Source organism: Ammospiza nelsoni, chromosome 2, assembly GCF_027579445.1.
Source record: "Ammospiza nelsoni isolate bAmmNel1 chromosome 2, bAmmNel1.pri, whole genome shotgun sequence".
NCBI classification, from domain to species: Eukaryota; Metazoa; Chordata; class Aves; order Passeriformes; family Passerellidae; genus Ammospiza; species Ammospiza nelsoni.
The window spans coordinates 51,778,259-51,804,050 of record NC_080634.1 but is presented as its reverse complement, the minus strand read 5'-3'; the positions used below and the strand labels follow the sequence as shown (position 1 = coordinate 51,804,050).

At 35.5% G+C, this 25,792-nt stretch overlaps 1 protein-coding gene across 3 annotated transcripts in view; it reads right to left on the bottom strand.

Moving 5' to 3' along the window:
• Positions 1–25,792, bottom strand: part of PDS5B (PDS5 cohesin associated factor B) — a 102,919-nt gene that overhangs the window by 50,194 nt on the left and 26,933 nt on the right. For all 3 annotated transcript variants that reach the window (XM_059493342.1, XM_059493344.1, XM_059493343.1), the window contains exons 4-12: positions 23,672–23,758; positions 23,476–23,573; positions 22,284–22,410; positions 15,582–15,662; positions 13,644–13,784; positions 5,865–5,980; positions 4,076–4,170; positions 1,641–1,786; positions 584–735 (exon numbers count right to left, since the gene is read on the bottom strand). In XM_059493342.1, the coding sequence (XP_059349325.1) occupies positions 584–735; positions 1,641–1,786; positions 4,076–4,170; positions 5,865–5,980; positions 13,644–13,784; positions 15,582–15,662; positions 22,284–22,410; positions 23,476–23,573; positions 23,672–23,758 (1,043 nt within the window). The remainder of the gene's footprint in view (positions 1–583; positions 736–1,640; positions 1,787–4,075; positions 4,171–5,864; positions 5,981–13,643; positions 13,785–15,581; positions 15,663–22,283; positions 22,411–23,475; positions 23,574–23,671; positions 23,759–25,792) is intronic.

Sequence of the window (25,792 nt, the reverse complement as noted above, 5' to 3'; positions counted from 1 at the left end):
AGCTGTTCCCAAAAATGTTACCCATGTGCAACCATCTCTTGTTCAATACCAACAACTGTATACAAAGCTACAGCTGGTATAACAGAGGCACTGCTTTCATCACAAAACCAAAAAATTCACAGCTTCTCTGCTACAGAAACCTAAATTTCTGCAGTGTGATATAGCTTGCCCACTGTCACTACATATGCTATCTTTGAAACATACAGGAACAACATGCAAATCTAAACCAACATCATTCAAGCAGGTTTACCTCCTAAATTTTAACATAAAAATTAACACATTACTGATATTTAAACAAAGATCCCCTCTACTGAAGCAGTGGCAAAGTACACCTAAGACTTGAGAAATATTCTGACCTCTCACACCCTTTAGAACCCCTTTTGGCCTTAAAATAAGAAATAATAAAGTAGAAGAAAACAACACAGGTCAACATCTGGCTGCAGCTATAAAATCAAAATCAAAACAAACAGGATTATCAAGATTCCTCCTTCTCATCAGCACTGGAACACAAAGGAAAAACAGATCTTCATAACAAGTTATAACACTTTGACACTAAATTGCCCACCTTTTACAATTAACTTACCGGTCATCAATACTGTTTTGATAATATATATGCAGAAGTTTATCTTTGATCCATGATATCTGTTTTGCAGCTTCTTTTCCTGCTTCTGATTGCAATGAATATTTCTTGTATATCTGTGCAAGTCCCATCATAGCTTCCTTCCTCACCCTCCACTTGACAAAAAGAAATAGCAGCCAGTTTAGCAGTTCAAAACTCAAAACCGAAAAGACTGTAGAATTTTCTGTTACATATTTCCTAATCTACACCAAAATAACATAATTTAGTTCACAAAAAAGTTGAACTGAGTTGTTAGTGAAACAGTTTCTCATTAGGATGTATGTTGCATCACATCTATTACACTAAACCTGTCAACACCAGTAACTATCATAGAAGTATGCTTCTTGAATTTAGAATTATTACTGATTTAAGCCAACACCCTTTCTCACACTCCATACTTACTATCTGTATTTCTGTTATGGCTGAAACAAGAAAAAGCATGTCACCAAATGAAAAAAAATTAGGCAATAATTTTTAAAGTTCACCATCATCAAATGGGTTTACTGTGCTTTAAATTAAGTAGCAAACCTCATAAATTTTACCAAATAATGCAATAAATCTAAACTGAAATTCAAGACTATTCAAATTTGAAAGCTACTACCCTGATTTGCAGTCTTACAATGATCTAATTAAAAGCAGGTAATTTGCAATACATGCAATACATTCTGAAACCTGCTTGAAAAAATTTTTAAGAAAAATGCTAGAATGTTTTACAAAGGTTTTCTTTCATTCAAAAGTTTTACTGGACTAGACAACTGGAACAACATTGTTGGGTTGCAGCCAATTTAATTATTTAAATCATATCTTAAATAAAATACAGCACAATGAAAAATGTAGCGTTCTAGTAATGGGAAGAAGGTACCTCACTAAATAGATTTCATCAAGGTTTTTTGCTTTATATTGGTTTTCATTTGTAATTTAAAATCAGTAGAGCATTTTTTAGAAGTGCTGATTTTAAAGAAGGTGAATATTACAGCTTAGAAGTATAAAACAGCTATTACCAATGCTAATTATGTCTTACCCTCTTGTCCAGTGTCCTTTCTCTGACGAAATTTAGCAGGTGATCATTGACAAGCAGAAGATCTTTTTTAGCAGCAGTAACTATGGATACTATAACATCATGCCGTATGGCCTCCTCAGGATCATGTGACCTTACTTTCAGATATTCTGGGGGGAAAACATGAGTAAATGTAAGTATACAACTTCAGCTACTTTCCCCACTAGACAGAAACAGAACAATTATTTTATTCTGTTTGAAGCATCAGAACTAAGAAACAAATAATTTTTTCTAAGACCAACTAGAATGTCAGTAAAACTTCATATTTGCTTAGAATATTAAAGATGTATATTACTGGCATTATTGAAATAAGAATTATGTGGCTGCAATTTTTTTTTTTATTATTTCTTATAGAAGTTACACTACGTATACATTAGCAACTATCATATCCAAGCAGGACTGGAGCTGTAGAGTAGAATAGACAGTGCTTGAGAACTTGCTAACCACACCACATACATTTTAAAGTCTTACACCAGGCTAGAAGCTACTCTCTTCTTGCAGACTCCATGCCTTTTGGCTCCTAGAGCACATTAGTTGCACACCTGCTCACAACTTCTGTATTATCCACAAGGAATCTAGTTCACCTACTCCAGGAACACTCAACAGTATAAGCCATGTAAGCATCGTAAACTGGGACAAATCAAGAAATACTTCAAACTATAATGCTTATTTAGACACATCATAATTTATCCCTCTTAAACAATTTTTCTAGATTATTCTGGTACACTGCTACTCATTCACTAACACCAAGAATCTCACATTATCAACGCCTAACTGCTTTTACATGTCAAATTTGTTAGCTACCTATTGTCAATTTAAAAAGCTGACAAATAAAATGTCAAAGTTAATTTATCTTTTTAGCTGTATTTTAGGCTATTTTAGAAGCACAAAAGGGTAGGGACACCCTAACAGAAGTTAAGATTGCAGTTCACTGCATACATCAGTGCAAGGCTGAGAACTTTAAGAAACTTTGCAAATTCAAACATTATTTTGAATGAAAGAACCAGAGGTTACTATTCTGTCATGACTATTCAATGACCAGTGAAAGTTTTCAAGTCTCATCTGAAACACTGGCCATTAACATTACCAGTAATAAGCCCAAGTGTCAAAAGAGCATATTTCAAAATAATGCTTTGCAGTTATGAAGACTATGAAATTTTAAATTCAAATAAGCCTTTTAAAAAAAAACTATTGTTTCACAGGAACATAAACTGAAACAAATGAAAACCACTGCCATTACACAAAACATTCTCGTCTCCAATACCACTGAGCCACAGAAATTTTTAAACTATTTTGCTTTGATAAGCACTGTGGGGAGAGAGAGGAGGGGCAAGCAAAATTATATTTCCCAGAGGAAACCATTAGAGGGGGCACAAAGTCTTTCTGCAATGTAAAAATAAAATAAATTGAAAATACAATTCTGATAATTAAAAATGAAAATATTTTCAGCATTCTATTAAGGAAAGACACGGAACCTTTTGGGTTTTTTATGCTGGCTTAATTCAGAGTCACAATATATTCTGAGTTGGGAAGGGACCCACAAAGGTCATCAAGTCCAACCCTTATGGCCCATATGGGAATCAAACCTATGACCATGGTGCTCCATTCTCCAATTAACTGAGCTAATCTCTGGATAACACTGTAACTACAGGGTGACTCCAGCCTGTCTCTATTTGTGTCCAATCTGACAAATACCCAGCAAGCAGGAGAGCAATCCCACGCACTTTTAAGTCCTTTTAACTCCCTCCTTAGGCCAACTAGGCAAAGATATTGACTCAAAAAAACTACATGTAGGAGTTTGATGATCAGGGGAAGATACAGTCTACAAAGCAAACCAACCAATTCTCATTAATTACATGTGGTTCTTTATTAAGACATGGGAAGCAGCAAATACTAAAGGCTTCCATTGATGCCAGTTGCCTTCTTCCTACAGAGCTCCTGAATTTCAGGCTGTGTTTGATCTGAAGGAGATGGAAGTGAGAAGTTGTGGTCAGTTATAAGGACTGTTATGTTTTAGACAGTGGCTGTATAAGACTTGAACATTTCAGCTTTGTGGAACTTAAGTCTCCCCTAAGCACCCTAATTAATAAACACCAGGACCATTAGGTTAGGCAGGCTGTCTTTACCTGATCCCATGGTGCTTAACTTCAGCAGCAGTTGGGAATGCAATGGGAGTGCTACTGTATGAGAGGGAGAGAGATCTCCCTAGAGGAGGCATTCTTTGTGTACAATCCCCTCAGCCTGAGAAGCAACACTGAAGGCAGGGACTTGACTTACAATTCCACAATCAATCAGGTTCTGCACAAAATCTGACAGCTTTACTTGGGATTACAGCTGGCCTTTTTGACTCTTCCAGTAGTCTTAAAAATGGTATTTTAATGTTATAATGAAACTGATACCTGTTAAGTCCTTTGCCAGATCGGGGTGGTTCATAAGGCAATGACTTGCAAATTTGACACACTCAAGGCGAATAGGTACGTGGATATCATTAAACCTGGTTAGAAACAAGACAGTGCATTACAACTACAATTCCACTTCTACCAAAGCAATCTGATAATTTTTACACCATGTCAAATACTTCTGAAAATGTTTTTTATGCTTCCCACGCATGGTTAAAAGCATATAGCATCCCTGACTTCACAGTATTAAGTACACTGTCTTTAGCTTTAAAAAAATTCTCATATTCATTTGTTGATTCATGTTAGGAACATGAAAAGAATTATCTTGTCCTGGTACACATTGAAAACTCCCAGGCAGACAAAAAATTATTAGAAAGATATATGATATATTTTAATTCCTCTTCTGTAGTGCTACACCTAATTAACCACAAGAAATGTATCAGAAACTCAAAATTTTATAAGACTGTGACATTCATCCCCTCCTTGTACTGCATGACAGGCAACAAACAAATGTGCATTTAGTCTGCTACAAATTTCTTCTGAGATGGATCATTTAATTGGATTGCCTTTTGGAAGACTGAACTCAATTTGATGCTTGGAAACTAGTATTTTCACATTTTTAATTATTATATAAGTAATTTTATAATAAAACTGTTGGTACAATTAGTTAGATTCAATTAGAAGATAACTTCCAAAATTAAATGCATTTTCAAGCTATCCTCAAAATCCTTGGCATGAAACAACTTAAAAATGTAATTTTAGAACACTGTTGCTATTGAAATATTTATTTATCAAAATAGATATCATAAATAGATTTTAAGGAATACCTGGTTTTAGTAAAAGCTAGTTATGTTTTCAAAAATCAAGAGATTTTTATGAATGCTTCCTTCAATAACACAGCTATTATAACTTTGTGAAAATTTTATTAAAACTTGGTGAAAATCTTTAGAAGTGGTAACTGCATAGCAGAAAACAGTTATTGTGGACAAACTGCACATAATCACAGTGTAACATAATGAAGCATTTTCCTTTGGGCCCAATCAGATGTGGTAATTTTTGATGACATTTCATGTTTTAAATAGTTAAATATTTTCATGCAAAATACCTTGCTTCAATTAAGTTTCTTCGACTCTTAAAAGTAGCATTTCTTTGAGGACTCTGTTTTGATGATTGAATGCTACATTATAAACTATGGCATTTGCAATAACTCTTTTACTCAAATCAAAAATATTTTCTTTATAGTAGCCAAACTTGAGTTTCTCATAATTATAAGCTCCAGCTGTATTTTCTATCTCAAACTGGCAGAATATTTCAAAAAACAGGAAACTAAGTATGTTTGCAGCATCATAAATACTACATACTTTTTTAAGGTACTCCTACCATTAAAAAAAATTAAACTCATACACAAAGACTGTACATAAAAGCCTCAAGAGCAGTTTTAATATCACCTAATACTAAACACATCCTTTGATGCTCTATAAAATTAATCCATCATTGAATAGTTTCACTTGTGAAGAAATTAAAGTATTCATTTTTATTGACAATGGCAACAAAGCTAGTTAAAAAAAATGAGCATTTAAGGAGATGATTTGTAAACGTTCACTCTGTGGAATGACAGATGTGGAAGATATGTGTAAAATTGCTTCAGCATTATCTGCCAGATCTCAGATAAAGCAGCAGGAGGGAATTCAGGCTTAGCTGCGTCACTTTAAAAAAAAAACCAAATCAAATGCATTTGACTTCATTGAATATACTTCCTCCCAGGACGGGAAACTAAACCAGAATATACCTCCCCAGGTAGCACTGCCAAAGTGGTTTGTTTTGAGATGCCAACTCGGAATCCTTTGCCCCAAACATTTTTGCTAGAAGTTTTACAACCTGCAGACGTTCTTCATTGTCATTGCTCTGGAAAATGAACAGATTTTTCTTAAAGTTAAAAGAAAAACTAATCCAAAAAACAGAGTTCTGTTTTGTACAGTTTTTACACCAACGCATTTCCATATTTCTAGAAATATCACAATACAGCTTAATAGACTTCTCTTATATACAAAAGTCTATCAAGGCAAAGGCCCTTCATTATTTTTTTGAGAAGACAAAATAATAAAGACTGTGAAAATGAAGAACAATGTTAAGACAAAAAATGCTGTGAATGAAGCCTGGTGAAAAATACATCTTTTTAACACTGATTTACTGTTTACTGATTGTTAGGAAATCTGATATGTGCCTGTATAAGTTCAGACACAACACAAAACTTACAGAAGTCAATCTATGCTTGTCTGGTATACAGTTCTTTAAAACTGTGCTCAATTGCTTAATTAAAAATATTAGTCAAAAATAGCAGTTTCCAGAATACAAATTTCTAGAGAACATCAGATTAAGTACCCAAGATCTGAGATCCACAAGATGCGTCCTTTATTTGAGCCTATATTCAAAACTGCTGAAGTACAACAGATAGTCTTCCTTTTATATTGAAAATGAGCACCAACAGTAATAGTGGAAATATACCAGAGAAGGCCTTGTTTTATCATTGTTTTGCATCACATTCTTTAATTCAACACACAGAATATGGACCTTAATGCATACTTCAGAAATGTATGTTAACATTTGTGCAATTAGTGTGTACTTACTGTTCATCGTATCTTTTTCCTTTGTTTATTAAAGAAAAGGGAGAAAACCCAATTGGCTGCAACAATTCCTTGAAAATGGGCAGCTAAAATTAATTACTATTAATTAGGCCAGATTATTGCTTAGGTGATATTACTAATCCATTATTATTCCCTTTTTTTTTCCTTGTAGAAGTTAAGAACTGTGTAAAATACTGAGTTTTTTTCCTAGCATCTCTGAACTCTTATAAATTCAACATCCCCTTCTGAACATGAACCAGACATAAGAGCACAATATAGCTGTTGGAATTCTTTTATACGACACCACAGTTTTAGAGACAAACTATTTCTCCTGACTCAATACCATAAAAGGGCTGAAACATTTGCCAGCATGTCTTTAATTCAGAACCCTAAGAACAGTAAAAGCATTTGTAAAATCCTTAAAGTAACAGAGCAAGAGAAGTGAAGGATGCACTAACAGTGATATATTACTACATTACAAAAGACTAACTCTTTGGAATACACTTTAGTATTAAGTATTCAAAGCACTAACAGCAAATCCATTAATATGGTTTTTTGCATTTGCCTAATTTTTTCCCAATTAACATTCACATTGATATTACTGAAAGCATTCTACAACCACCTCCTCTTAATCTGCAATAAATAATAGTTTTTTCTTAATGAGTTTCAGCCCATTATACTACGAATTCTTGTTCTGTGGGGCATAGTTAAGAACTCCTAATTTCTATTTTTGGGCTGCATTAGTCCAGCCTTCATGACTTACATCCTATCCTCTCTTGCTTAAACAAAATGTTAAAATACTAAGCATCTCTGAATTTTTTTAGGGAACTAACACAGATTCAGAGCAAGACACTCCAGAATGTGGAAGAAGGAGCCAGGTGGAAGAGCTGGGAGCACACTAAACATTCACCTACTTAATTATACAGTCAGAAATACAGATGAAAAAAATGACAACCAAACAGAATAAAACAAACCCACAAAACAACAAAATCCTAAAATATCCTTAATTAATTAGTTGCAGAAGAAGCTTTTGCTGTATCAGCCACTAATCCAATTATAAGACAACCCACTTGTGTTTCTAGTCCTGTTGTAGAAACAACAAATACCTGTGATTATGGACCTTGGTAAATAATTATTTGGTTCCTTCTAAATTTTTTACCCTGATGTTGGCTTCCCTGAAACACGGTTATATACACTCCAAGGGGTAACAAAAATAAACCTGCACTTCCTATTGAATGAATACATTGCTGCTACAGTTTCTCTCCTTTATTCTACTTTAATCTCTGCTCTTTTTCTGAGGGTGATAAAAAAGGCATCAAACTCTAAAAAAATCTTAATCTTTCTCCATTCTGTGAGACACTCTGTACTTGAAGAGTCAGACCCTTCACCTCTTAAGTAAATCCAGCACTCTAATAGTGTTCCATCATGACTTGTCAATACAAATTGACACCAAACATGGGTATTTTCAGTTCCCCATACATGGTCCCAGCACACAGGCAGCTGCTCTTTGGCCTAGACATTTGAGTCTGTCAGCAAGAGAAGCTGAAGCCAGTCAGATTGTTACCACTACTGAGTCCAGAAGACTAGGCAGCACTCAGGGCCTGGAGAGATTTGGGAATAAGAAGTGGACACGTAACCTGAAACTTCTGAAAATTTTAATTACCATACCCAGGAAGAAAGGCAGCTGTAAAATAAGAAGTCATCCTTTTATTGATTTTATTCATTACATCATACTGGTTTAAAACAGTAAGATAAAAGCCTAAAGCCCATGACAATTATTTCCAAAACAGTCTATTCATGAGCTTTCCATTCTCTGAACATTTAAATGTTATTTGCTTTCTGTAACAGAAATTCCTAAAATTTAAGTATGAAGTTTGAAAAAAGTTCCTTTCCTTTAGTTTGTTCTACAAGCTGACCCATGCAATAATACACTTTTAGCTCTTTCCCAAACCCATAGTGCTTCTGTGTCAGTACTAGATCTCTATACACACCACCTTAAAATGCCAAGATCACGCACAAATGACTGACCCTCACAGAAGAGGTTAAATTAAATTAATATAGGGCTCATTCTCCTGTTAATTCCCCAGACTCCTTTCCATAATCAGGCAAAAACCAAACTACTAGTAAGATGCAACCATGATTTCACACAGTTTCACAGAGCTTAACAACAGAGTTCTGCCACCTGAGAACACAGGAGCTTTTTCTTTACATAAATCTATAGAGCTAGGGCAGGTTGACCCCAACCAAAAGCCAAATACTCACCCAAGTCCCTTCTCTCCAGCAGAGAGAGGAAGGGAAAAGAAGGAAGGTTAAAAGGCCCATACATCAAGAGAACAAGAGTTCAGTATGAATTCAGAACAAGAGTTCAATATGTGTACAAACAGAGCAAAAAGAGGAATTCATTCACTACCTGCCACTGGCAGGGTGATGTCCTGGCAGTTCCTGGAAAGCAGGGTCTCACATAGGGAAGACAAACAGCATGAACACAAATTAATCCTTTCCTCCTCCTTCCCCTGGCCTTTTATTGCTGAGCACATGTCCCCTTTCAACCTTCTACTCTACTCAGCCTACCTGGGGGTAGGAGGAAGGGCACAGGGAGAAAGCCTTTACCTGTGCCTTCACTGCTGTACCAAAATGGCAAGGTGCTTGAACACTAGGTGGCCACATCGTTTACATCCCAAACAGTGAGTAGGTTCAACAGTATTAGAGATACCTAAACTTTCTCACAAGTTTCATATTAAGAGTTTTTAACCCCTCTACACATGGTCAAAAATTTATTTGGTCTCTGATGAGAAGGTCCCTGGATTTTACCCCCACTCAAAGAGACAGTCTACAACCCATGAAGATAAACCAGAAGGTTTCCTGATAGAAAGAGTGCAAAAAAATTCATGGAGATGAAGAGCAAGAGATTTGGATCCTGTCAGGTAATGAGTTACAAACTCGAAAGATGTTTGTTTACATCCTCAAAGTCCCATCAAGCCACAAATCAACCAGAAGGCAGAGGAGATGGCTCAGAGAAGCTCAGCTGATGGTTAGGGGGAAACCATCATCACTTCATTTTCAAAGCATGCCACAGAACCACAGGATCATATAGTTATAAAGGTTGGAAAACTAAAATCTTTAAGATCCTTGAGCTCAACAGTTAATCAAGCACCACCATGTTTATGAACGAACTATTACAGGCACTTCCCTTCTCAAAACTTCCAGCGACAGTAATTCCACCACTTCCCTAAGAAGCCTATTTCAATTCTTGACACGTCTTTAAGTGAAGAAATTTCTCCTAATACGAAATCTAAGCTTCCCAAGGTGCAACTCAAGGCCATTTTCTCTGGTTCTGTCACTTATTACCTGGGAGAAGAGACCAACTCCCCCACTTTGCTACAACCTCCTTTCAGGTTGTTGTAGAGTGAGTGAGAGGATCTCCCCTGAGCCTCCTTTTGTCAAGGCTAAATGTTTAGAAGCAAAGAAATAAGATATTACACAGAAAGTCTGTTCCATGTACAGAACATGCAACTAGAGGCAACATTACTGATACCAGGAGGAATCCATTCAAATTCATGCAGAACAAGCCAATTTTACACTTGAAACCAAGCTTGCACTTCAGCTTGCAAGTGAGCCAGAATACTTGATATCTTTCTCAGGTAAGTCTGCCATGAGTGTACTTCATGTGGCCAAAATTTGTTTTCACTTACTGCTTTTGAAGCCAACTAAAAAGAAATTAATATTTTCAAAAATATAGAGAAAATTATTCAATTTGTCTTCGTAAAGATACTATGTCCCCTTCCGTGTGTTCAGTGCATGCAAGATGAGATCATTCTGGCACATCTCCACAACGCAGTTGTTCAGACAACCACAGCTTTCCTTCAACACTGGACACAAGAGGAAAGTTTTTCACCATGAGATCAATCAGCCATTGGAATAATCTCCTCAGGGAAATGGTAGATTCCCTGATATAGGCCATTTTAAGATCCAGCTAGACAGAGTGCTAGGCCATTTTGTCTAGACTGTGCTTTTGCCATGAAAATTTTATCCAGATGATCCTTGAGGTCCCTTGCAACCTGGTATTCTATGATTATATGATCATCTGCTAAGAAATAACACAAATATCCTAAGGAGCAAAGCAGCAATATGAGATCTTGGAAAACACAAACTGTCCCACTACCTCTTAAGCACTACTGGAATATTTGCCTTCTGTAATCACAACTCTGTATTCAAGAGCCATATCAGACAATTTCATAGAACAAAAACTGGATGATCCAGTGAAACTACATATTTCACCTAAATATACTGTACAAACCTTAACTTAAGTACCTAGTAGTCCATGGTAAGCGAGCTCAGGAGGACAAGGCTCCTTAACTGGGCATACAGCGACACAGTAATACGTGCCAAATCCAGAAAAGACAAAACCACTGAGTCCAGCTCTGAATGATATGCAGGACTCACTGAAGCTCTTGGCTATTGTATTGTTAATTTTAATTGACCTCTATTGAAAAATACAACTCCCCTCTCCCAGTTTTCAGTATGGACTGTCATGCACGTTTTTCCTTTACCAGTCACCTAAACCAAGGCTTCATCAAGCGTAACAGGGTTACTGCTCTCTAGTTTCTTTTCATTTGAAGCAATAAAAAACTGGCTGTCTTCAACCATAATCACTCTGAGTTTTATTGAAATCACACTTTATTCTCAACACATTAATGAGCTATTAACCTGGAGCTGAATTTAAAAAATGTTGACACTAGCTGCTGCTGTTCAGAGTAAAGCTAAAGCTATTGTTGGAGTGGAAAGTATTTAATCATCACTGGCAGGTTTGCATGTAGAATGAACTTGTGCTGATCTTAGAAAAAACACAGGCTGACCATATTTCAGAACACTTAGCTTCAAAATACTATTTTCACCACAGAAAGATCTTAAAGACCCCTCAACTCATTTAGAACCATAAAATGATTTGGGTTGAAGGGACTTTTAAGGACATCCTTCAACCACCCTGCTGTGGGCAGGAACTCCTTCCACTAGACCAAAGTTGCTCAAAGTACCACCCAGCACAGCCCTAAAGACTTCCAGAGGTGAAGCACCCACAAATTCTCTGGGAAACCGGTTCCAGCATTTCAAACTTTAAACCAGAGGTATCCTATTCCAAAGAGAGGTGCTTTTTTTCTTCTTTAAAAGATGGGTCATTTGACAGCCAATGGGAAACAACAGGCATATATTATTTTTTCTTGTAACCCGAAGTATCAAAACACACACATGGAGTAACAAATGATTACAGTGCTTTTGGAATAGCTACAAACTATACTAAGTTCAAGAAGCCAACAAGGACTAAGAGGGGTAAGAATGTAGCTATCAGAACCTACATATCTCCTGGAAACATTGTTAAACTTGATCTCGTAGACATCAAACGCAAACCACTTACCCTTTAAGGGTTCAGACCACAGTAAGAAAACTGCGCTAAGGATGAAGGAGACAGAAAGCAACAAAATACATGTACATCATCTGGAAAGAGCACACTAAACAAAGAACAGAAATGCAAACATGAAAAAAATGTGTTGTAAATTAAGAAGTACAAAGAAAACATGGAAATGCTTAGGGATGAAATCAGCTAGCTGAAGAACGAGACAAGAATTTTTTCCGGCCTGGGTAAAGAGGGAACAAAACAAAACAAACAAATAAAAAATTGATATTGGCTACTAGACTGAATCCAATAAAATAAGACTAAAAAATTACATCAGTATTGAAAATCATGAAACATTGAGTCAATGAAGGAGTAGGATGACAATTGAAGAACCTGAAGATTTTAGTGGATTTACAGATGGGAAAGGTACTGGAATTATATACTATTATGGCAGCAGGTAAGATCAAATATCCTGAATAACACCTTCAGCTGCAGAAGTACTATTTTTACTGGAGTAAGACTGATAATTGTTTGCCATTTGTAGAAACAGGAATTAAAGGCTGAAAAAAGGTCTACTTTGAAGACACAGTCAGCAAGCAGTAAATTGAACCCTACTTCTCTCAGAAATTTGAACAGAATGACAAAGGCATTAAAAAACCCTCTCATCCAGCAAGTGTAGTGTGCCTGCCTAGCAACATTAGGGAAAAGTAATTGGCATGAACAAGCCACTGGGATAATATATATTACCATAAGAAGAGGGCAAAAGTGCTAGAAACCTAAAATCTGTCCTCTGTAATAAAAACATTCAAACTTACAAGAGGCCCATTGCACATCAGCCCCTCAAGCTTAGTAACAGATCACATACAAACAGAGTAATTCTAATCTAATCACAGTCCCCACAGAAACCCTGTGGAATGACACATAGAATAAAAGTAGTGCAGAATGAAGGGAGAATCAACTCATGTGTTATATCACATTTGTCCAAGTGATGGAGACACTTTGAAAAGGAAGTCAAAAAGAAAAATATCCATTAAAATAGAGAGCTAGCACTAGCTATTCTCCAGACATATGAAACAAGCCTGAAAAATCATAAGACATTGCAGCAATTGCTACAAGACATACTGATGCATTCCAGCTGTCTTCTTTCATCTGTCACAGAACTACAATTTGGACAAAATTATTAGTATATATATTCAAAATATGATGTCTTTCACAATAAATAATAAGTAAACCCAGAAATAAAACAGGTCAAGCCCCCAAGTCATCCAAAAAATTGAGTTATTGCTTGAAATATACAAGCCCAAACTATCAACCAACCAAATCCCAAATATACACACACACACACCCCCTAGGTTAATACACTTCCATTTAAATTACATTTTTGAGGAGCTGTATGGGTTTTCCTTTAAACAATGCAGAGAAGGCAATTTTTACATATAGTTATTAGTTCTATTTGCCAAATAATTTGAAGAACTTGTCAGTTAAGGAAAAAACCAAAACAATAATGGTCAAAGCATACATGTTTCAAATATATAGAAAGGGTAGAAGTGTTTACCTTAAGTTTGAATTCGAGCTGTGGTAGTACAGAAAGCAAGAGGTGACTGTCAATATTGTATAACTCCAAAATCAAATCAAATACATGCTCTGACAGGTCACTAATTGATGTTTTACCAAGCATGAGGACTTGATTGAAGAACTGGGAAACAAAACAGATTACAAATCAAGGATGAGAGTATACACGCACTCTTCTAAATTCTATGCTAAATCCTAAAACATTAAGTCACTTTTAACCTTACATTAATTTCACTCCTAAAAGAAAAAGGATGGAATGTGGTACACACAGATCAGGATTCCATAGCAGAAGTCTTAAAATATCATTGTCTTGTATCAAGTATTATACATAAAGGAAAACACATTAAACAAGATGTTTGCCCCGGCAGGCCTAAAAATAATTTAGGAAACACAACTTAAAAGGAATTTAAGTGCATCATACATTTTTATAGTGGGACTATATTCAGAGTTATTCCACTATAAAAAACCATCATTTCAAAAGTATTCTAACATTTAAAGCAAGGCTGCAACAACTGGCTAATTACTACACAGCTGACAGGTTAAGGAGTTGAAAGTAAAAGCATAGAAGTTGATAACTGATTGTTCCAGAATTTGTATTCAAGCAGCATAATGCAACTGTAAAGCAAATATTTCTTCTTGGTAAATTTGACATACTTGAGAGAAACTTCACACTTCCCATTAAAGAAAATATTTCCACACTATTTTCAACTACATCCTCCCTGATGGGTAAGAGGCAACTAAAGAGGATTATATACATATATATATATATATGTATATACACACACACACATATATATTATAGTGCATTTTACTGTAAGTTAAAGACTGTCTTGAAGAACTGTTTTGCTTTTCAGGATACAGAGTTGCTTGAATATATATAATCCTGGTTAGGAAACTAACTGATACTGTGTTTTTAATGTATCTCAAGAAAGAAAATTTTCAAAGTCACAAAATACCTCTCATGAGAAAGAAAGAGAAGAAGACCCCATGAGCATTCTTCCTATGAAGGAAGATGCTTATTGTAAAGACTTCCTGAAAGCTCAGAAAATGGCACCCAGTTTGTAATCTAACTTTACAGATTAAGAAAATTAAAAACACATTCCCATGCACCAACACCTTCCCAAACACTAGGTTTTAAGTAAGAGGTTTTTTTTGAGGATTTTTAAAAATGTTAGGAAGTACCCACTTTCTAAATGTTGCAAGTCTGAAAGTAACAGAAAGCACTGAAGGTTTTCCAGTGTTTTCAAGTTCCTGAGGTTTTGGATAGATGCAGTAAGACCTGCTAATCCTCAACTGCTTAAAAAATAAGAGAATTATTCTTTTTCCTATTGTGCAGCTCAAGATAGAGCATACTCCTCTCTGATCTTTACTTCCCCTCATCCATCCTCTATTAGTGTCCATGATGTCTACATTCAACTCTGCTACAACCCTCAATTCACGCAGTTTTCTTCTTTACTATCTATTCTTAGACTCCTTCCTCTTCTACTACTGTGATAACAGCACTAAAATTCTGCTATCTTCAATTCTCTTTACTCTAAATTGTCTTATCTCCTTACTAAAAGGCAAATTTTTCTTACAATGTGCATAGGTATTTTTATCAGAACAATATATAAAAATACACTTGGTATTCCAGTCACTCTAAGGATTGAATTGCAAGGTCTTCCAAGACAGTAGGAAGTAAATTATCCATTGCATTTCCAAAATCTCAAGTATTAAGTACTTAATAGATTCTATATGGTAAATAATTAGACTAAAAAAGGACAGTGCTTCATTAATACGATCATTCTCTCAAAGAAAAATGACAACCTGTAAAAAGTTGTTCTTCAGCCCTTTTCATGTTTTCATGCAATTAATTTTTTTTATAACACTGCTCAGTTACAGAAAGTATTGATTTCCATGTTTGTTTCCAGTTGTCACTTACATTAGTAATGTATGGCTCAATTGCTTGTGCCGTCCTCTTTAGTAAAGCTTTTGCCAAATCATAGGCTTGCTTGTTTAAATTCTGGGGGGAAGAACAAACAAACAAACAAACAAAAAACCAGAAGAGTTATAAGCACATGGATTTATCTAAAAACAAAACCAAGAATTTAAAGCCATCAAGTACTGGTAAATGCATTAAAGAAATAGCCCGTTCTTTTTATATTTTCAATAATAAAAATAATATAGTAAAAGCAAAGCTATTCCAAATAGAGATTTGTAGGGTTCACTGGTATTACTGAGGAAAAAAAAAACAGCTCCAGGCAGATGAGGACTTACTTTGCAGTTGCACATCTAAAACTGATGCTCCATGAATTCAGTGCCTGCATTTTACTGCTCCTCCTTATCAGTTTTCCCAAAAACCAGTAAAGTGATACAAAGCAACACAAAGGCATTTAGAGTCACCACTAAACAGGAGTACAGAAAATGCAATTCTGCCCTTGCATCAAGCAGCCATCTGTGAATCACCACCACAGCCTCTCCAACACACCATGCATAGGTAGTCTGTTGTCTGAGACAAAGAAAAAAACCCTAGAATTTTGGTTTATGGGAAAATAAAAACTAAACTAATACAAAAATTTTAAAAAACATAACCCCTCTTCAGTATTCTTATCCTTCCATTTGTCTGAATGGGTTATTGCTCTATCATTGTTTTCTCCCTTTCCCTACACACATTCTCCACGCTCTAGTTGTTACATTCTTTCTCCAATTTCTAGATCACAAGTATTTTTCAAAAATTTTCAGGAGAAAATGCAACTCAGCCCTTCTGACACCCACTGCAGATGATTAACACACAGAAGAATGAAGAAAAAATCTTCAATACACAAGAATATGCAGTATTTTAATAGCTAAAAAAACTCTACAAAAATATAGTTTCTACAATTTTTATTAGTCTTTGCAATTAAAAAAAGTAGTATACTCAGTTTATAATCCAACAGTAAAAAGGGGGCAGTTTGTGGTTGCTTTTTTAAAATATTTCTCACCATAAAAGGAAGAAAACTTCTAGTAGCAAAATGCAAAGCAAACACAAGGTGTCATGCTACAACCCAAGGTATTTCTTTCCTTGGAGATGCTGAATGAAAGAGAAGATTTGAAAGGATATGGAGAGAGCTGTCTGAAATTTAAAAAACCCAATAGAACTATAGGCTTCTAAACAGCAGTGGGAACAGATTACCATTTTCTGATAATATAAAACAAAAAAGTCTTTGACTGGCCTACTGATAGAATTAAGTCAGGTGAACTTGAAACACTACAAAGACTCCTGCCTTAAGTGTCTGTTTCACTCAAAGCCAATAGAGAAGGTGACTAAAAATTCCAATTCAGGAAAAATATTTTAATATATAAAATTCTTTCATCTTACTACAAAACTGTACAGTTGTTCCATGTCCCAGGAAAGGGAAAACACTGCATACTGGATTGTTCTTTATGGTCAACAATAAAAAAGAAATTTTAAAAAAAGTATTTCCACTGGAATAATTTGTTTTCTGTTATTCAAAATTGTAATGGTTCAGGAAAGAGAAGGCACAAATGACTATAACAAGCAATGTATGCCACTTGTAATTCTTGTTCTGATCCTTCTTGACTTCACAGCTCACCTCCAGCAACAGAAAGAAAGTCACTTTCACCTGGGTAAGAGGGAACTCTGGACACAAGCAAGATCTGGTTTAGTATAAAACAAGTCTAAACAGCAGACCTAGCACAGGAGAGTTCCAATGGGCAGAACCATTCTGATTCACATTAATTACAGTTTCAGCTTGTATCTTTTGCACAGCAGCTCACTTCAAAGCTTAATGCTTCCCAAGATAAATGCTAGAAGTGGCTATTTGCAGCCCTGAGTAAGAAGGAAATGTAATGCAAGTATCTATCAAAAAAAGCTATAAAGAGGAAAAATAGTCTAGAGCATAAGTGGCTAAGGCAAGTTAGCTATTTTTTCATGCCTCATGTACTTGATTTAATAGTGCCAATAGTCATGACCCTCAAATGTCCAGAGGCCCCACTTTCTGAAAATAACAGTATCAAAGAGTCTTAAAAGCACACGAGTTTTCTCCTCATTTTCCAGTTTCAGGGAAAAAGCAGAAACCAGTGAAAGTGGCACTGCCTTAGGTGAAATGAAAACAAGAGCAGCACAGCGTTTACCAAGTAGGTTCAAAGATCTTTTACAGAACTAAACCTTCTGACTAATTCAACAGGCACAAAAATATCCTAAGCTTCCTTCTCCTTAGGGAGAAATTTTAAAAGGACAACATCTGATTTGACAAATTTCTTCTGTTTTTAGATAAGCTCTTCTACCATTATTATCTATACAACCTTCCCATTTGTTTGGAAAGAAAACTGACATGTATTTCAAGATCTTTTAACGATTTAAGAAAGCCCTCATTATGGAGACAATTATCTTAATCAAGATGCCTTTAGGAGCATGTAAAAGCATCCAGTAGGCCTAAGGTTTTTAGAGTCCTGAACAGGGTAGGAACAAAGCCATAGATTGGTAACACTGTTTAAAATAATCATTAGCAATTACTACATCTTGAAAGAAAAAAATCAAAATAAATATTGATTGATAAGCAGAAACAAAAGAACCACACCTGAGAAGGCAGAACACAAATCTTCTGCAAGAAAACTGAGGTTACACTTAACATCTGAACCCGACTTTTTCCCCCAAAACTTCCTGGTTTGTTTCAGAAAAGAATGTTAATAAACAGTGGAGAACATTCACATTTTTTAAAACTTTGGGAGTCCTCCAGCAATAATAACTGAATAGAGGCTATCTTGGTCAACCACAAGTTCTCTCCTTTGTCTCAATTTCTACCATGATTTTTAGGCATTTCTTGCTGGTATTTCAAGATTTTTATACTTTGGGAAAACATCAACAGTTTTGTCCATTTACTGTTCATACCTGCTTTTCTCTAGAATGAGAATGACAAACTTCTATTTTTGGACAGAAGAAGCAGTGGCAACCTCTCTGACAGTACAGCACACGCATTTTTGTGCTCACACAGACAATATTCTTCAGCAGAGTATGCCACAGAGCCAAAATTATTTGTTCTTGCGCAAGAAGTGATGGAAATTCATACACATTTGACTGTTTCTCAATTACTTTTCCAGTGACTTCTCAATAATCAATTTAACAAAGATCAAAAAAATATGAGAGTGAAATAATTTTTACCCATCCCTTAAAAGAAAAAAAGGTAAGTGCCTTATATTTTATTTACAGGAAATGACTAAGCTAGCATCAATCCAGCCTTTATTTTGTAGTTTTGGGAGGAAAATCAAATGTTAAGTCTGTATCTAGTGAAAATATTCCTGAAAAACATATTTTTCACATATTATTTACTTGGAATTTGAAAAACATCTTCAGTTTTATTATTATTATCAATGGTACAGCAGCTGAATTAGTACCCAAGAGCACCTGAGAGAACAGTTTCAAGAGATTCTCTTGTTCTCAGGAAGGTAAAGAGATCAAGGACAGCTGACAAAAGGCTCAGCTGAGGTGTTGCCAACATAGATAACACTAAATATTAAGCAAATGCCTAGTAGGGACAGTTAAGAATTTAATTGTCAATAGCACTTTTTCTAAAACATAGGCATGTAAAGCATGTGGGATGTGCAATGTGGGATTCCCTGTAGCAGTTCTGAGGCTGAAAATGGAACACTGGCAAACACCCAAGGAAATAAAGTACAGTTTGCCTTCTAACACACTGCACAAACACAAAATTGTTTTCAGGTCTGCCATAAAAGCATTATAATACAAAAAGATTATTAAAGGGTAAAGGAAAACTATTAATTTTTCTTGCCTTTTCATACTAACTACCTCTTCTCCCTTGCTGCCAGATCTTATCTGGGTTTAGGTCACTTAAATTCATTCCTAATATAATCCTACCAAAAGAATTTCAGTTGAGTTGATAGAAAAGAAGAGAACTTACAAAAGGAAAAAAATAATTCAGCATCAAAATTAGGAGTTAAGCACATGGTCAGACAAGTTAAGCTTGCCATTTTATTGGCTTATCTGACAGCTGTACTAGTCCAGCAAGACTGTGCACACTCCAGCATGCCTCTACTCTGATATTGGTGTAAACTGCTTTCATTCAGGTTTACATTAGTATGGCTTTTATCCTGACTAAGTGAGATGGATGATGAACTCAAAGGAGATACAGTAGTTTAGAGTTGTCACTACTCCAGTGACTACTAATTAGGGTATACAGACATTTGGTAATATATCATGTGCCCAGTATATGCTCTTTATGCTTGAGTTTTTGCAGCCATCCTGTGAACACCATTGCTTTTTACACTTCCCACTCAGGACTATGGACCATAACTATTTCTCATATTTGGAAAAATACTGTCTTGGTTTAAGGGGTAACGGCATTGAATTACCATTTTGTAAACTGCTCAACTAATTACTACATCTCTTAAAAATATTTATGTAGTTTTTGCCTAAAGCTGTCCAGTGCTGAATTTCAGCCACTGGATGAACATTCTGCTCCCAACACATACTTACAGACCACAGGTTAGATAAATTATACAGACTGAGATTTGAGGAGCTCAGTCTTGTTTTACCAATACAACTTTTTTTTTACCAATACAACCATTCAGTTCAAAAGGCCACTACACATTCCCTCTCACACACAACCCTCCTTTTAGGCATATTAAAAATATACCACTGTGTCACTTTCTATAGACATAACTGTCACATCTTCAACAATCTCTCGATCTCATCTTCAAATAGAGCTAGTAGCAGATCTATGTTCCTTCCACTCTATCAAAGATATTTTTTGGTCCCTAGGAAATCTGGGAATTCCCTACAGACCATTACACCAATGTCTGCCTTTATGCCATTTTTGGTGACCAGTCTGATCATTCAATTTCCCTTTTCCACAACCCACACAGCTGAACAGAGACCTCAGCCAAGACACAGTTCTTTTTTGTGGTGGACCTGATCCTTTGTCTCCTTCTAGTTTTGTGCTCAATGGAAGAGTGGAAAAATGCTCAACTCTGAATTTATTACACCTTTCCAACTTGACATCAGTAGCCACAGAAAGTAGTGAGAGGACCCAAATTTTAAATAATTTTAAATAAAAATTCACCATGTGAAGACTTTGAGATGCAACAGAAAAATATGAGAAGCTCCTTTCCGTTAGTATGGAAAAAAAAAAGTTAAAGATACTCAGAATACAATCTGACATTATGTATCTATTTGTTAGAAAGCAGGCTATAAACAAGCATCCTATAGACAGAGAGATTTTGATTAAAAGAAAAACAGCAGAAAATGCAAACCCCCAAACATATTTTCCTTATTAAAATATTCAGTCAGTAATTTTGAATCCACTATGAAACAGAATTGCTTTAGTGCTACAGACATCCTAACAGGATACAAATTCTTCAACTCAAAGACAGTTTATTAAACATGAAACATAAAAATAGTACAGTCAAATCAATTTGAACACAGATGACACAATGAAACAATAGATTCTTAATAACTGAGAACACAAACTGAAGTATTTTGCATATTCTTGCTTTTGTATTTTGTATTGCAAAGCTTTACTTTATAAATATGGACTTTAGCCACACCAATTTCAGTCTAGTCCTGGCACAAAAGTATTAGACTCCTTGAAGAACACAGCTAAAACATATCCAGTGGTGCAAAAAAAAAATTACTGACCTATATTAAGCATTTAGTCTTTCACAGTCAATAGAAAATAATTTATGTGCTACTTATTTACTGAAATTAATGGCCAGTGGTAAAGGTACACTAGTAGGCATTCCAAAGCATCTGTTAATAACCACTTAACCATACACTTTTTAGAAACTACAGCAGTTAGCACATTCCTGAACATATTTTAAGAAAAAAAAAAAAAAGCTATTAGAAGTGTCCAAAATACAGCTAAAGGACACATTTCCTAGATAATTCCCCACAGTCTTTTTTTGTCATGCACAACTTACAAGTGAGTAGCCCATGAGATTTCAGTAGGACACAGTTAAATTCCTGAACTAAGGAGTCAGACTTCCAGGCTTCTTAAACATTTAAGTATCACAACACGAGCACAGTTCTGAAGTTTTTCCTTCAGTTCATCTACAGGAGACTTTTTTTTTTAAACATGACATGATTTATTAAGGTAAGATAGACATTCCTTGGGCTCTTCCTGAACCACCATTTCTGCACAGAGTTTTGATTCTATGGCTGCATCAGAAACATAACAATAACACCAAGCCAACTTTTCTGAAATGCAGCAGAGCCAATTACAAATCAGCAGTCATAACAACCTTTTCCCTCCCACTAGGGCAGCACCTTAGTTTGAACTGTTGATACAGCATTACATCAATTAAAAACTTTCCAAAGGATGTATGTAACTTCTCTATTCCATTCTACCAGCACTGACAGGCCATAAAAAACCCTGTGTTTAAATTCATAGGATATTCAACCTTTTAGATTACTGATACTTTGCTTATGGAAAGTATATCACAGCAATGAAACTTGACTGAATTTTCTATATAAAATTACTTGTTTGCTAAAAGAAATCCAGATAATATCAAGACATTTGCTACAGCCATTCTTTCAATTAGAACTACATATCTGAGCACATACATCCAAGAAATCATGATTACAAAACAAACAGTAGAACAAAAAAAAACATAAGCCACTAAATCTTACCTTATGTGCTGGCACTAGATTAACTAACACTGTATCCAAAAGTTCCTGTGACACAGTATCTCCCTCACAAATGATAGAGCTCATTAGATCAACCATGTGCATGTGTACTTTTTGGTTATGACCATTGCTGAAATTAAAAACAAGAATTCTTAGTGTAATATCTATGTAAAGTAAAAGTTCTGTTCAGAATATTCCCTGTGGTGATGGCAAACAACAAGGAATAAAATCAGCAAATCACAAGTTTTCTTAAAAATCAAAGTACTTTGATTCCTTGATTGCATATACCATCATTCTTAAATTTCATGCTCTCCTCATTCACTACTGCAGTAAGACCCTGTCCCTATCATGAAAAGAAAGTGTATTAGAGCATCCCTCTGCTCTGCCCAGCACTGGGGAGACTTCCCCTGGAGTGCTGTGTCCAGTTCTGGGTTTCCCAGCACAAAAGGGACACACACATCACAGACTCAAGTCCAGCAAAGGTTCATAAAGATGATTAAGGGCCTGGAGCTGCTCTCATGGAAGGAGGGGCTGAGAGAGCTGACATCTTTGGTTTTGCCTTGAGAAGAGATGGCTTAGGAAAGAACTTACTGGTAAGTTTAAATACCTGATGCTGGGAGTTGAGAAGACAGGGCAAGACTGTCCTTACACCACAGGCTCAGTGGTGTCCAGGCACAGAACAAGAGGCAGTGGGCACAGGGTGAAATACAAGACATACCATTCAGACATTTAAAAGGGTGATTGAGCACTAGAAGGTTGCCCAGAGATGGCACAGCCTTTCCATCTTTGGAGATGCCCAAAACCTAACTGGCTAAAGTTCTGGGCAATCTGCTCAAGCTGACCTGGTTTGAACAAAGGGAAAAGACTGGACTACCTCTAGCAGTACCTTCTAGAGTCTGCTACTTTTTGAATCATGTTTTCACAGCAATAATTCTCCAAATTCCTTACAATTGCATATTACAGCATTCAATTTCAATAACAGAATAAAATAAATGCAGTAAAAGACAACTAAAGCTAAGTTTCTTAGGAAAAAAAAGATGATGTGCAGTGTGTCTTGTCTCATTAAAACAGAAAAAACAGAGTTCTGCTACCTTTAGTTAAACTAAATTACAAAACTCATTAATGCTAAAAGTTAGAACTTGCTGACGTCAATCATGCAGTAAAATACTGTGAAATCTGAGGTGAAAATACTCACTTTATTACTGAAAACAGCGTTCTATACAGCTGGGTAAAAATCTCATTGCTGTCCTCTAATTCAAAGCATATGTTATAAGACTTGACCCAAGCAATGTTCTGTGTTGGAACAGGAAAAAATAAAAGGAGTAGTTAACACATGATTACATGGAAAGATCATGTTTAACAATTATTATAAAATAAGTTATGAAGCTTACCTCAAGCAAATAAAAGTATCGATTGAACTGGGGGCTTTTTGTATCTTCTAAACCTTTAAGTTGCCTTGTTATGAACATAAATATATCCTGAAAAGAAAGAAGTGCTAGTTATTCAATAAACTGCAATTAAACCTTCGATGTAAAATAATTACCTTTTAAAATTAGTAGTATTATTTAGTCACTAAAAAATATGCAGCAATGACAGACATTATTTCACTACCAAAAAGAAGATCATGTACAAAAACACCATGGAAAATGTCAAGGAGTAATTTAAAAATACTTCATATTTCTTTAAAGGGTTGAGAAGTAACCTTTTCCTAAGGAAACAAATGTTTTTCATTTCCAAAAAAAGCATTCAACTTGACAAACACAGCTGCAACTGTCTGGCTGCAGAAGTCAAGAGATGATTATTCAGCAGGACAATGAATTTTACTTCATATTACATTCAGTTTCAAAAGAAGGAGAAAATAGCAGTAGGCAACTACACAACTACACCTTTCCTAAGAGATGTTATTATATGCTCACTCTGCATTGTTTGTGCATTTCTCAGTCATCAAGATACTGACACAGATAACATCTCTTGCAAAAACTAATAAACCAAGTTCCTCCTGCTTCCTCTATCAACTTTCACCACCAGAAGACTCCTTCAGAAAGTCTCACACAGTAAATTGAAGCAGGTTACAAGGAACAAATAGCCAATTATGAACTAAATAGAAACACACAGGAAGGTATCTTCTTAAATTTTTTTTCACATTCAGATAATTAACAGATTAACGTAGTTGTGAATTTCCAGCTAACACAACTATATTAAAACAAAATATTTAGAAATAATATTACCAGAAACACTCTTCACAGCCTCAACTATATCTATGTTTCATCCAACAACCTAGGTGTAAATGAAATATATTCCAAAAGGATATATTCCAAAAGGTATAAAGCTGCCATAATAAATAGAAGAGAGCCTTACTGTTAATCCTGAAAATCCATCCAAGAAATAATCTAAAAGGCATTTCTGCAACACTTTCAAAATGACCATTTCTCCTAACCCCCAAGAATAATACACAGACAAAAGACAAGAATATGGTTTCTTTTTTCCCAACACTATAACCACAAAATCCAGCCTTAATCATTAAGCTGAGCACTTACTGGGGATCTAGGTAAAATCAAGAATTAGATTACATTTGACATCACCAACTCTTGGAAAAACAGCACAGCAAAACACTGTTCAGAGCTACAGCTATATCCATGTTTTAATTTGGTTTGAAACTGATTTTTAAGAGTTAAGGATGATGAGAAGGATCATTGTCTGGTTCACACTTCAGGATCCTTTAAAGAGCACACCATCTAGACTCTTCAGCTAAAATTAAACCAAAACATGTAAAGGACACATCTAATGGTCTCCAACCACTCAGAAGCATTCAGTTCTCATGCAAAAGCTCATCTGAAGAATCCCTCCTTTAAAAATCAGTGCCTGAACACTAGCAGGCCATCAGTCCCCACCCAAAAGGAAAGCTGTCTTTTGGAAAACACTGGAAGGTTCTGTAAAATACAAACTGAGTCCCAGGGGAGAATAAGAATGAACTGAAGAAGAAAGGGGGCACATGACAGACTGACCAATGCCAAACATAAAAACTACTTAAGCTTAGAACTCATGCTCTGTGTTAATTATTTTGTGTTAAACTTTACTTGTAGAGGTAAATCATCATCAGTTCATTTAACCAAGTATCTCAGTTTTTATCCTACAGCTCAGTATGGAATACTTATCTACTGAATGTGATTCAAAGATCCTACTAACTTTCCAATAGAAAGTTCTCATCATTGTGCTGCATATAACTACAGACATTAATGAACAGGATACATGCACAGTAAGTCCAACACCTGAATGCTTCAAATAACAGCATGGTATGAAAAAGTAAGCATTTACTCCTAAACTATTTTTTCCTCTTCATATTTAAAGACAGCAACACAGACTAAACTCAGAAGTACTCACTAATTTCTAATATCTCATGTACTATGACCAAACATTTTCCCCCTTTTTTAAGGACATTGCTCCCTCTTTTAAGCACACACAACATACCACTTGAACATGCATTTATAAATTCAAAACACAGGCTAAAATAA